General features: G+C 41.0%; 1 protein-coding gene across 1 annotated transcript in view; it reads left to right on the forward strand.

Moving 5' to 3' along the window:
* GREB1L (GREB1 like retinoic acid receptor coactivator) overlaps nucleotides 1–13,889 on the forward strand; it is a 237,564-nt gene that overhangs the window by 209,387 nt on the left and 14,288 nt on the right. The window contains exons 25-32 of the mRNA XM_024206494.1: nucleotides 1,289–1,444; nucleotides 1,648–1,787; nucleotides 3,478–3,639; nucleotides 3,968–4,172; nucleotides 5,896–6,061; nucleotides 7,239–7,466; nucleotides 10,414–10,555; nucleotides 11,816–12,016. Coding sequence (XP_024062262.1) covers nucleotides 1,289–1,444; nucleotides 1,648–1,787; nucleotides 3,478–3,639; nucleotides 3,968–4,172; nucleotides 5,896–6,061; nucleotides 7,239–7,466; nucleotides 10,414–10,555; nucleotides 11,816–12,016 — 1,400 coding nt within the window. The remainder of the gene's footprint in view (nucleotides 1–1,288; nucleotides 1,445–1,647; nucleotides 1,788–3,477; nucleotides 3,640–3,967; nucleotides 4,173–5,895; nucleotides 6,062–7,238; nucleotides 7,467–10,413; nucleotides 10,556–11,815; nucleotides 12,017–13,889) is intronic.

Genomic DNA, 13,889 nt, shown 5'->3' on the forward strand with positions numbered 1-13,889 from the left:
TTTAGGTCAACAGAAGTTGGTTCAATAAAAGGTACTACCTCACCTACCTTATCTCTCTAATATCCTGGGACCAACATGGCTACAACAACACTGCATAAAATAAAACTACCTTTTTTGGGAGCATAAAGGCATTCTGTACATTAAAACTGGCATTGCCATGTTACTGGTGTGTCATTTTAACTTGTATGTTAATATGTAGCTAGATTTCCAGCAGGTCTCTAAACACACTCTTCTCTTTTATTATGCTAGATATAATTTTTAATGGATCGACTGAACACTTCTTTATGTAGAAAAGCTACAACTGGACAACGTTGCAAAGGCAAAATAGATCAAAGTCATGAAGAGGCAGTATCTGTCTATTATGTCCATACCTACTGGTTTTTAAAATATTTTTCTTTCTTTCCTTCATTCTGTCTTTCTGTCTTCTTTTAGCAATCAAGCTCAATTAAATAATGCAGCTTTTTTCTCTACAAATTTGATATTGTTGATGGATTTTGTTATAAATTAGATACATAACCTCTCCTAGGAATTTGGTAACACCATGAGTTTACAAGTTTTGTGTTGGAGGAAAAAGTGGTAATGAGAAACTCTGTTGACTATCAGGTGACACAAATCCATTAATTTTCATATTGTAGGAACTAGACTGGGGAAGTATGAACCTATTAAAGAAACAAGTTCTATTTAGGATATTGCTTTATGTGGTGAATAACAAATAGCGTTGTGGTTATGAGACATCCCCTTGGGTGTCTCCTGAAGTGTGAGCCTTAACACCAATGTACCAGCACTCAAAAAGTGTAGCTCTCTACTAACCACTCAACAGGGTAGGGTTTGATTCTGCTCAGAAACTGGTATATTTGAGTTAAAACAATTGTAATGCCCAGTAGTTTGGAGCTTTTGGGGCATGGTTATCCCCTGATTACATGAGAAGGAAAGATAGAAGTTGATGACTAAATCAAAGAGAGGCTGGGGAATTGACTATATCTCCTGGACAGATACCACTCTTAATTTTGTTATTCAAAACCTAGATGCCATAGGGATGGGTACTTTAGAAATTCTGGTGGGTGAAAGGAATAGAAGCCTTGACACTGAGATTCAGATCTGCTTAGTTTCCAAGGAATTTTCATTTTTTAAAATGGCTTAGTCTGAGTTAATATTTTAGTTTTGGTTTGTATGTTTGACATAGAGACTTCTTTTATTTTTGAATCCCTGTTCAATTGCACAAATATAGAAACATCAAAGAAACACATTTCACATACTCTCTTCCATTGCTTCACAAAATGTATTCCAGGTTCTACAGAAAGTAGTGAGATCACCCAGTCTAGCAATGACCACTGGCCTGACATTGAAATCTTCAGTAAAATAACTTTTGACCTGAGTGTGCATGATACCAAGTATGGTTCTATGAGTCCAGTGTACACAGAACAACTGTCAAGAGTAAAACAAGGTCAGTGAAAGTTCTTTCCATTTTCCTGCTTTGAATGAGAGATTTTACGTTGGTTTGACTAGGCATAATGCTCAGGAAAGGCCTAACCTACAAAACACTATAGATGTGCTCAGGTTTTCTCTAAAGTGGTTACAGAATTACATTCTATCTGCATGTTTGTTGGCTGTCTTAAAATTCATGTCATTTATCTTCTTTGTACACAGAAGCAAACAAAGAAACCAAAGTTGAGGAGCCCAGAAAGAGAGAGACAGTGTCCATGATGTTGACCAAATATTCAGCTTATAATACATTTCACCACTGTGAGCAGTGCCATCAGTACATGGATATTAATCCTGCAGCACAGGTTGGTGTCTGTGATGGGACTAGCTGCACCTTTAACCCCTCTGTGGTCTTTCAGAGTGCAGCCCCACAGGTATTGAGGCTTGAGTCTTAACCTTTCCTGGGGAAGAATCATGCGATTCTCCTACTTTCAGATCAGGCCCTGGGCTTACAGCCCCCTGTGGATCAACTGAAGTTATTCAGCAGATGCATCTGGGCTTGGCACTTACAGTTCTTCCCTTTGGGAGTCTGTGAATACCATAGTGAATAGAGTGACCAGACAGCCTTTTCAAAACAAAATATTGTTTAATCATAACAGTAGGAATAAAGCATGAGAATGGAAAAAACATTATTAATACAACAAAATGTCTACATGCATGTTTAACTTACCTGAGCCATGGCACCTGCTGTGTGCCTGCAGTCAAAACAGCTGTATGCTCAGTCAGGTATTTGCTTATGCAAATAATATTCATGCACCTAAATACCAGTTTGTGCATGCCTGAATTGCACATATAGTTGTGATAATGACACACAAAACTAGGCACACAATAAAGAGAAGTCATTCAGCTGGCCTCTCTTTGGCCCTGATTTGGCAAAGCACTTAAGTATGTGCTTAAACTGCATGCACATGATTAAACATTTAAGCCTGGGTTAAGTCCCATGGACTTCAGAGATACTTAAGCCCATACTTAAAGTTGTATAAATGTTCAAATGCTTTGCTGAGTGAAACGCAAGAGAAAGTGAAACACTTATGAAGAATTTAAAATGAAGAATGGAAAGGATATTAACTCATGCTGATGATCACCATTTTATTGTAGCAGTTCTGACGAACAGTTTAAGGAATGAGTTAAAGCCATCAATTGCTAAACAGGGAGGCACAATTTAAAATGGAAGAAGGTCACCAAGCTTTATCTGCAGAAAGTGCTTTTAGGTTTACTCCTTTGCTTTTCAGACAACTTGTAGGCAGACTGATTTAGTTCATAATTTCTAGTTGATTAAGGTAGGAAGGGCTCCATTGACTGCACCCTGACTAGCTTGGAATACGTGGATATATTGTGTATAAATTATAATGTGTTCTGCTGGGGTGTTTACAGTACTGAGCTGTTGTGATTTTCTGAAGTGTCATATTGTGAAACTGGCAGTAATTTAAAGGTAATCTATTTTACATACCTGTGTAATGTGAGTTCCAAAGATTTTCGGAGAGCTTGGCCTTTTACATACTTCGTGATAGAAACATGTTTCTGTAGGTTGTATGTTTATAAGAAGCGTGTATAGGCCTGTGGCATTCTCTCTCTCTCTCTCTCTCTCTCTCTCTCTCTCTCTCATATATGTATGTGTGTATATATTTTTAATGTCCTGAACAGACTTTGATAGGGTAGGTTGTTTCCTGACTCATTTTCCAGTGCTCTGTGTACATTTGTGAGTAATTTCTAACACTGACTTCTGCAGGAGCACAACTGGGCCACAGGAAGGTGATTATATTATTAGACTGACAAGCTGCATACCTAATTAATTCTGCTGGATAAGGGGAAACTGTGACTATAACAAAGCCACCTTCAGTTGCCAAAGGAAAATATATTTGCCATTCATTTCCAGCTGCTTCCATCATTTCAAAATGCAATTGAAATTGCCGTGCCACATGTTTGTGTTGGTGTGTGGCCTCCTTATCTGATTAGTGTGTTGACTGTTTTCTCCTGCAATTCCCTTGAATACAGATGACTGACTCCACCCTGCATGCATTTACGTTCTCCTCCTCAATGTTAGGAGAAGAGGTTCAGCTTCATTTTATAATCCCCAAGTCCAAGGAGAACCACTTTGTCTTCAGCAAGCAGGGAAAACACCTGGAAAGCATGCGTCTCCCTCTTGTGTCGGACAAGGTGGGTGTATGCCTCTTGCATCCTCTTTCTGGCTGCCTACCATGAATCTAGTTGGCTTGTATGAAAAAAATCCCTATTTGTCTGATGTCTTCTCATGACCTTTGTGTTGGACTCTCCTGAGACTGTGAGCTTCCTGGGGCAAGGACCATCCCTTCTTGACTAACTTGACAGCAACTAGCATGTCGTAGGTGCTACAATAAATAATAATAATAAATAATTTTTACTTGGGCTATTGTGTTCTTTCTGATGGAAAGAGTCAATCGGGACCAACCGGCTAACATACTAATCTTTCTAGAGTTTAACTATTTCCTGTTTGATCTTTCAGCAGAATTTGAATGCGGTAAAGAGTCCTATCTTCACTCCTTCAAGCGGCCGCCATGAGCATGGCCTCTTGAACCTTTACCATGCTATGGAAGGCATCAGTCACCTTCACCTGCTAGTGGTCAAGGAGTATGAAATGCCACTGTACCGTAAATACTGGCCCAACCACATCATGCTGGTCCTGCCAGGCATGTTCAACAATGCTGGAGTCGGTAAGAGGCACTAACAATGTGTTAGGTTGAAAGCAGGGTTTCTCTAACTGAGAGCTCAACACCTGCCTCTCCTGGTCATGATCACATAAAACATGTGATAACTACAGCAGTTGCATACATGTGATTGTTTAGAAAGGGATATTAGTGAAGTATTTAATATCTTTTAACTCCCTTTAATGCGATAATTGTTTTATCCTTTTTGAACACAGTTAATCTAGCTATCTGCTTCCGCTTTTCGTTTCTTCTCTCCCCAATCACACTCTTCTCTGTTCTCCTCTCTCTGTTTGCTCCTAGCACTTGCTTCTGTGCTCCCTGGTCCCTTTCTCAATCTATGTCTTTATATTTTTTCCTGTGGCCTGTTTTTTTCTTTGTCCCTGCATGTTTTCCTGCTGCTCAGTCATCTTCCTTCCATACTCCACAGAACCATCTGTCCAGTTGCCTTCTCACGTGGTCATTCTTAACCTGCCAGCAGCTCCTGTTCCACCAGTGATTCAGTTTCCTATTAATCAACAGCTTTTGGAAAGATCACAGTTTGAGAACTGCTGATTTGTAGGCAAATTGCATTCATTTTTCTCAGCACTGCAGCCTGAATGTCTAGTCCAGTCACTTTACAAGGGATGTCACTATTTAACAAGATGAAACTGCAGCTGTAGGTTCAGGAAAGTCAATTGTAGTTGAACTTTGGGTCCAGTCCTATTAGAGGTTAAACTCTTCCCACAAGAGATTGAGTTTCCTCAACTCACACGAGGTGAAGTCCATGGGTGGCATGTATAAGAGGCTGGGGCAGGCTACCCAAAAAAAGGCTGGTCATGCAGGTGGGCAAATGCCATGGATGCGATGCGGGTCACCTCCCTTTGGAGGCCTGCTGGCTCTCTGCCTTTGGAGCACTGGAAATGAAGCTCCCTAGAAGTGGGGGAGCCACAGGTGCCCAGACCGTGGCTCCGCTCCTGTTCTGCCTCTTGCCCCGAGGCCCACCGTGGAGAGGAGTGGGTGGGCCTCGGGGGAAGTGGTGCAGAGGAGCAGGTGCCGGGGGGGCCTCGGAGGAAGAGGCACAGAGGAGTGAGCACTGGGTGGGGGGGGAGCTTGGAGGAAGAAGCAGAGAGGAGCAAGCGGTGGGCAGGGGGCTTTGGGGAGGGGGCAGAACAGGGGGCGGGAAGAGGTGGCGTGAGGGCGGGCCTCAGGAGAAGAGGTGGAGTGGGGGCTTCCGGCGCTCGTGTGTAAGCCTCCCCAAACTGAAGACTCACACGCTGCCTGTGGTCAAGCCACTGTCCTCTCTTGGTTCAAAGTACTCTTAAAATGCCCCATTTTTCTTGATGTCCACAGGTGTAATAAAAATAGAAAAATCAACAAGACTATATCATCCTCTCTGGTTTTCCAGTGTGTTCTACCTTCTCTGTATCTGTCTTTTACATATTTCCTATCCCAAAGAGTGTATAGTCTTTCTTTTTGTAGATTGTGCAGTGCCAAACACATTATTGGTACTAATAAATAATATTTGAAGATGCCACTTACCCCTCCTGGGTGGGCCTGGATTGGCAAATACATTTGAAAATGTATACGTGGTAAGACATGTTTCTTACCTTGTAACTTTCAAGGTGCTGTGCTGTATAATATTGGTGGCTTTCTTTTTTAATATTATATCTTTTTTGTATGAAAACAGAAGCTGCAGTAAAGTTCTCATTAGTGTCCTACAGAAGTTGTTCTGTGCCATGTATTCTCGCAGGTGCTGCCAGATTCCTTATTAAGGAACTTTCCTACCACAATCTAGAACTAGAGAGAAACCGCTTGGAAGAACTAGGAGTCAAACGTCAGTGTGTCTGGCCGTTCATTGTTGTCATGGATGACTCTTGTGTCTTATGGAACATTCACAGTGTCCAAGAACAGTCCAGGTAAATTAGCTTTTCACAAACAATGGGACAGTCAGATGGGTCCCAGCCAAAGCCACAGCCCACCCCAAACTTTTGCAATATTCTAATCTGGATGCACACTTTGCAGCTTGAGCCCATCTCTAGCAATTGGTGATAACTAAAAAATTGGCTACTTAAAAGAGTCAAAGCAGAATCTCAAAATTATACTCTGCTTATCACTTAGGATATGTCTACACTGCAATCAGAGATGTGACTGCAGCACATGTAGACATACCCGAATTAGTTTTGGTCTAGCTAGCTCAGATAACAATAGCAGTGAAGCCACAGCAGCACAGACTGTACAAGCCCGCCCTGGACCCCAGGCATGTACTCAAGCAGCTAATCCAGGCTACCACAGCTTCACTGCGGTTGTTATTTGAGCTAAGAAGGTTAAAGTTAGCTCAGGAATGTCACAGATGCTGCAGTCACACCTCTGATTGCAGTGTAGACATACCTTAGTCATGATTCAAAGCTGTTACTATTTTGTGCATGACATTACAGATAGCTTCAAAATTAACAGTTGTATGTCATTTTGTCTCCAATTATCTCATCTCAATTAGTGTTTCCTGTCCATCAGCTAGTGTTGTGATTGACTCGATCACTTTCTCTGCTCTCTTGTAAAACTGATTAGTTTTTGACATAGAGTTTACCCAAACCTTTCTACCAATTGACTTGCCAGTGGGAAAGAACATTTTGGTTGGTTGTTTTTATCAGCTTGATTATTCTGGGTTGTTTTTTGTTGTTGTTGTTGTTTCTCAGTTAAAATTCTTTATTTTGGGATTCTTAATTTTCTAGAAGACATTATGCCATGTCACTCAATTCTTTTTACCTTCTTCTCCCACACTGCACCTTATTTAGGAAATGCCTTTCCTGAATTGATTCATAAGGCTACTTCCTTCTGCCTCTCCATATATCTCACCAGTAATACCCACCACTCCTGGAAAGTCTGTATGCTTATGATGACTGGATTGAGGGGTAGAGGTGGGGGTGGCACTTAATTAGCTATTTATAATAATGTAAATGTTCCATGTGTGTCCATGAATACACAGTTATGTATTTGTACAGCACCTAGCAAAAAAGGATCCTGATCTAAACATTACACAATAATATAGTAGCAGAGATCTAAAACACATATGTGATACATGATTACATTTCATAGCCCGTCCATGGAGCCAGGGAGTACCAATAAGAATGTGTCTTTGAAGAGTGTTCTACAGCACATTGAAGCCACACCAAAAATTGTTCATTATGCAATACTGGGTATTCAGAAATGGAACAGCAAGTTGAATTCCAGGGGATCAAAACCTCCATTCTCCAGGTGCCATGTGCATGACTTCATACTGCTCAACGTAGACCTGACCCAGAACGTGCAATATGATCTAAACAGGTATGCAAAAGCGATTTAACAAATACAGTAAAAAATCTCACTGCTAGCTAATAGTCATGTTTCATAGCCATAGTAAAAACAGAGAATGGTACTTTCATGGCTGTGAGGTCATGGTCACAAAATACTACTTTTAAAAACCACAGAGTGATGTGTGCAGCATTGTAATAAGACTGCAGTATCCAAATGAAAGTCAACTGTATGATTGGTTGAGTTACTTCTGATGTCACATTTCTGTTGCATCAAAATGAGCTGTTCAGAGTGAGAGTTACCCCCCCCCCACATGAAACAGGAAATGCATACAAAAAATAAGCATGCATAGGGAACAAATGGATGTTTTGTATATGATTTTAACAAAAAACAGTTGTATGTGATTTCAAGAAATAAACCACAAAAATCTAAAAATACAGATTATGAGTAAGTGTTATGTTGCCATCACAAAACATCCGTGCACGAACCTACTACTACATTGTGAAAAGTGGTCACCCAGAAAGAGAGTCTGTATTAAAAGAACTCCTGCAATACCTCACCCAATATGCACACACATTACAGTGCAGTAGCTTTGCAGCTGTGGGTTACTATGATGTTATCAGAACTGCTTGATATGTTTCTTTTAGCCTCTTATCTCCCAGTTCTCTGTGTATTATCAGTACCTATTCATGAATCGTAAAAGCCCCATTGACTGTGGGGTTAGGAAGAAGGGAAGTGCTGGTCACTATGGCATTAGAAAACGTCAGTCTTTCACTGGATCACATAATTCCATTGTATAACTTTCATCATGGGACATTTCCTCTAGCATTATACCTCTAGGGGAGATTTTAGCTTTCTAATTCCAAACTCTTCATGGAGTGTTGAGCGAAAAAATGTCCTGCAATGAAACATGCCTAACAAATTACAGCACGAGAGTTCGTGTATAACATGACAGGCCCCTGTATTTCATAGCTGTGTTCTGCTTGCTGTAACAGCAAGGGAATATACTGTATATTTTAAAAGCCAAATAAATCTTAGGCACAAGGTTACTTGGACAAAAATCAGGAAAGGGACTCTTCCTGTTATGATTGGTTATTTCTTTGCCAATCAGTTAGCAACCAGGATTCTCTAGTATTATGAAGCATGGCTAGTGTAGCGCTCAGATCACTGGGAAATCCTGATTGGCCAGTGAGGTTTGTTTTCATACAGGTTTGATGTTCCATTCTAGCACTCCTTAAAGAAAAACTGTACCCCAAAACTGGAATGATTTATAATGAATTAATTTATCCCTGGGGTGGAGGAGAGAAAGGAGTGTTCTCTGTTATGGTACAAGAGGAGCAGCTGACCAAGGTTGTGAACGTTTGTGATCATTCTTCCAATTCTCCATTCTTATACGCCCTTGCATAGTGCTGGTGCAATTCAGTAGGACTTAGCACTACCCGCAGAGAAAGAAAAACAGTCAGTGCATGGAATCTAGATGCAGGGCTTCCACCTCCCCTCCAGGTGCTGTTTTTGTATTACATAAGGATTCATCTGAGTGGAGACTGGAAAAACTGAGTCAGGATAGTGAGCACCAGGGTTAGGATGGAAAGAAAGACTGGGAGAAAGACAGACGGTGGGTGAGAAAGAAGAGAAAAGGCAAGGTTGAGGAAAAAGGTAAAAGAGTTTAAAAAAAAAAAAAACCACAGAGAAAACTTAAAATACAAGAGAGAAACAGGAAGAAATCAGAAGAGGAGAGGCAGAAAATCCATCCTGCTAGGGACAGCACCTTTTGTCAGTCACAGGAAGCCCTGCTTCCAGAAATGCATCGGCAAGTGGCAGGAATACGTAGAGAAGCGCAGCTCACCTGACTCAAAGTAATTGAGACAACAGACGTGAAGGGAGGGGAGGCTGTTGTATTCCTTATGGAGCTAAACTGCTTCCAAATTTTATCGGTCATTGTTTTACAGAGAGAGCCTCTGCTCCCTCGCCTTTATTTCCCACTTTCCATCAGTGTTTGGAATTAAAAACCTATAGCAAATTCACTTTCTCCCGTATTTGCCATTTCTCTCCCTTTCTTTCCTCTCACCAAAAGGCATCAATTCCATTCTACAATTCTCCCTCAGAGCTTTGTCACAAGTTCCCATCAGGATTTGAAGCAGAATCCAACTCCCCCCGCTAAATAAGACTAGATTTTATATTTCCTTCACTTTGAGCGTCCCACTGACTCTAAGGTGGCCTGTCCTGGTCTCTACCTCCATCAGCAATCCAAACTGTCTCTCTATGTGGTGACCAAGTTCTAGCTTGCATGGTTCATGGTATGGATGCCAGAGCAACTGACTTCACAGTATCTCATTTGTATTACTTATGGTGCAAGAATTTTAGACTTTTAATTTTAATTTTATATTAATTTTATTTATAAATGAGACTCTTCACCCAGTGGCAGGGACGAACTTGTAGTAGTAGAAGAATGTCTTATTTATTAATTCCAGTATGGTCTGTTATGATTAGTACCTGTACTGCTATGCGCATAAAGCAGCCAAACACAAAAGCAATTCACCTGGATAATACGTCTTATAGAAGGGATCCATTCTGAAATAGACACAGAGCAATGCTCTGGGTGAACAATATCTGGCCAAAAGTAAAATGTGTTTGAAGTCAGTAAATGGGGGGAGAGGAGGAAGACTATCTGAACTACATACTTTAAAAAATAAGACTTACTTTTCTCCTTATTGAAGTCAGTCTGCAAGGGCCTGTTAGCAATTTGAATGTTAAGTGCTCTGTAGAAGGTTTGTATAAGAGTTGTATTGTTTTTTCTAGCAAAGTAATCGGTGAGATAGTCCAAGAGTTGGTGCCTAGAGTGTATTTAACAGTATATGGAATACATCACAGACCATTTATACAAAGAATACAATTTATAATGTATTGCAAGGACTAAAATGGGATTGGATACCCTTTGCAGACACACAATCAGTTTAGTGAATCTGTGTTTAATATCTAGGTACTTCTGTGAAGATGTAGATTTTAACCTGAGAACAAACAGCAGTGGCCTTCTCATCTGCCGCTTTAACAACTTCAGTCTCATGAAGAAACACATCCAGGTTGGGGGGCAAAAGGACTTTGCCATTAAGCCAAAAATCATGGTGAGTTTTGCATGTTTGAAAAAGAGAGCTATGTGCAGGAGACAAAACTGGTACTTTGCCATTGTTTCCATGAAGGTCAAAATTTGAATGTTTACTTAGCGTGTCAGAGAAAGTCTGTTCTGTGTTTGTACAGCATCTAGCGCCATGGCTGGACCTGCTATGTTCTATCTCAATGCAAGTAGTAATAAATATTCATAATTTCTCCATCACTAGCAGTAATCCTGGGAGTCTATCACAACTCCTCCATTATAATGGAGACACCAAGAACAAACTGGGATTTGAAAGCTGATTAAATAATTTCTAGTTAATTCATGGATTTCTTTGGCTGAGTAAGGCTTGAATTAGGAACTCTCAAATCTAAAGTCTAATCAGAAGTGGATACATTTTTCTAAACTCAAGTTTAAAGGTTTTCTAAATTCATGTGGAATAGATAAATTATATTTAGTTTAGTTCCAGTCTCTAGTCATTTGTGGTGATCTTCAGTCATTGCTGTTGTTAATAAGAAGAAACATTTTACACAGGCTTTGAAATGTCAAAGTACTCTGGAAATCCACCTGCAAACTCTGGCTATTGCAGAATGTGCTGCTTGCTACTAAATGGTGTTTCATGCACTGTTCGTTTTACCTGTGCTCAATGAACTGTATCAGCTTTCAGATGAGGTATAATTCAAGGTGTTGGTTTTAATCTAGAAATCCTATCTTGCTCTGGTTTCCTGACTCCTTTAAACTTTCTCTTGCTACTGTTCATACCTAGTCCTGTAGTTCAGATCAGATGGGAGGACACTGGAGCTAACACCCCCTGGATCTGAATGCTTAGGGGATAGTGGCTAATTATTCTCTGTGCATCCAACAGAGTTGGAACTAGTTGACTAATTTTACTGTGTGCCATTCTGTATATAATGGGCCTTTTTGCCTAATGGGCCATAAGGGGAGAGTTGAATCTCTGAGATTGTGTGGGTGGTGTAGGGGGTGGAGGGGCATTATAGTAAATAGTGTTGCTTTTGAATTTAAATTATTTGTATTTTTATTTTCTGTCCTTATGCATTGAGATATTCACAAATGTACTTAACAATCAAAGAACAAATAAATCACAGTTTCTGCTATTTCCATGTGGCACCACTGGGTTGCATGTTCTGGGGTTTTCCAGCTTATTTAGCAAGTGGGAATTACAGTAACATAGCCAAGAAGGCAAACTGTACATTCAGTGAAGATGCAACCTACAGAGTGTTGGTTGAAAGAGGTTCCATCATTTTCATTGTAGGTATCGGAGAGCATGGCCCCAATAATGCCTCTTCAGTATGTCTGTGCCCCAGACAGTGAACACACGTTGCTGGCAGCCCCAGCTCAGTTCCTTCTGGAGAAATTCCTTCAGCATGCAACATACAAACTCTTTCCAAAGGCCATCCATAACTTCAAGAACCCTGTACTGGCCATTGACTGCTACCTGAACATTGGACCCGAGGTACAAAATATTTCTAGGGGTAAATGGGATCTCTAGCAAATACAAACTGTTATATTTCTTACTTCTAATTTTTTAAAACTTTCTTTTTGTATGATGACTCCTTAGAATCATCAGGGTGGGTATTGAACCCAGGACTTTGATTTAAAACCATGAGTCTCTATTATTCGAACTAAAGGGCTAATTCTATTAGCTTGGAAGGAGTAGCAGCAAACCTCTTATGTTGCCTGGACACTGGGAGCATGGGGTCCAAAGATCCATGCTGTGCTAATAGATTTCAAGGCCAGAAGGGACCATTGTGATCATCTTAGAGTGACCTCCTGTATAACAGAGGCCATAGTACTTCCCCAAAATAATTCCTAGAGCATATCTTTAAAAAAAAAAAAAAAGTCAAACCTTGATTTAAAAATTGACAGTGATGGAGAATCCACCACAACCCTTGGTAAATTGTTCCAGTGGTTAATTACTCTCACTATTAAAAAATTTATGCCTTATTTACAGTCTGAATTTGTCTAGCTTCAGCTTCCAGCCATTGGAACATATACCTTTCTCTGCTAGATTGAAGAGCCCATTATTAAATATGTGTTTCCCATGTAGGTACTTAGAGACTGTAATCAAGACATCCCTTAACCTTCTCTTTGTTGAACAAAATAGATGGAGTTCCTTGAGTCTATCACTATAAGGCAGGATTTCTAATCCTTTAATCATTCTTGTGGCTCTTCTCTGAACCCTCTCCGATTGATCAACGTCCTTCTTGAATTGTGAGCACCAGAACTAGACACAGTATTCCAGCAATGGTCGCGCTAATGCCAAATACAGAGGTGAAATAATCTCTCTACTTCTATCCGAGATTCCCCTGTTAATGCATCCAAGGATTACATTAGCCCTTTTGACCAGAGCATCACACTGGGAGCTCATGTACAGCTGATTATCTACCGTGATCCCAAATCTTTTTCAGAGTCACTGCTTCTCACGGTAGAGTTCCCCCTCCCCCCCAATCATGTAAGTATGGCTTACATTCCTTGTTCCTAGATGTATACATTTAACCACATTAAAATACACATTGTTTGCTTGTGTCCAGCTGACCAAATAATCCAAATTGCTCTGTATCAGCTCTCTTTATTATTTACCACTCCCCCAATTTTATGTCAACCGCAAACATTATCAGAAATTATTTTGTTTTTTTCCAGGTCATTGATAAAAATGTAAATAGTTTAGGGCAGCGGTTCTCAAACTTTAACAACCTGAGGACCCCCGTTTTGATTTACAATTTTTCGCAGACCCCCGCTCAGCCCCAGGTCCCACCCCTGCCCCACCCCTTCCTGCCCCTGCCCCACCCTTGCCTCTCCTCTTCCTTGTTTGTTTCCACTCCCTCCCCGAGCGTGCCCTGTCCCCGCTTCTCCCACTCCCTCCCAGCGCCTCCTTCACGCTGCTGAACAGCTGTTCTTCTTCGAGTGCTTGCTCATGTCCATTCCAATAGGTGTGTGCACACGCCACGTGCATGATCGTTGGAAGGTTTTACCTAGGGGAGCCCCCTGAAGTGGCACCTTCATGGCAGTATAAACAGTCCCTTGCTGACCCACCGAGTGCTCAGTTCCTTCTTACCGCCAGTGACGATCATTGGAACAACTTGTCTCTTGCTTCAGCAAGTGCTTTCCTTGTGTTTTTTTCCTGTACATAGTTGTTAATCGTTATCATAGTAGTTCGTAAGTTTCTTAGTTAGCTAGTGAGTAAGTTTAAGTTGGGGGGGGGGTTCCCCCCCCGGTAAGTTTTTCCCCGTCCGGGGCATGCCGCGGCCCCAGGGGTTCAAGCCATGTGATAGGTGTGGTAAGCCTATGCCCAGGGCGGATCTGCACGCTGCTTGTCTGAAGTGCCT

The sequence above is a fragment of the Terrapene carolina genome, unplaced genomic scaffold, assembly GCF_002925995.2.
Source record: "Terrapene carolina triunguis isolate 2854851 unplaced genomic scaffold, T_m_triunguis-2.0 Scaffold58, whole genome shotgun sequence".
Lineage (NCBI taxonomy): Eukaryota > Metazoa > Chordata > Testudines > Emydidae > Terrapene > Terrapene triunguis.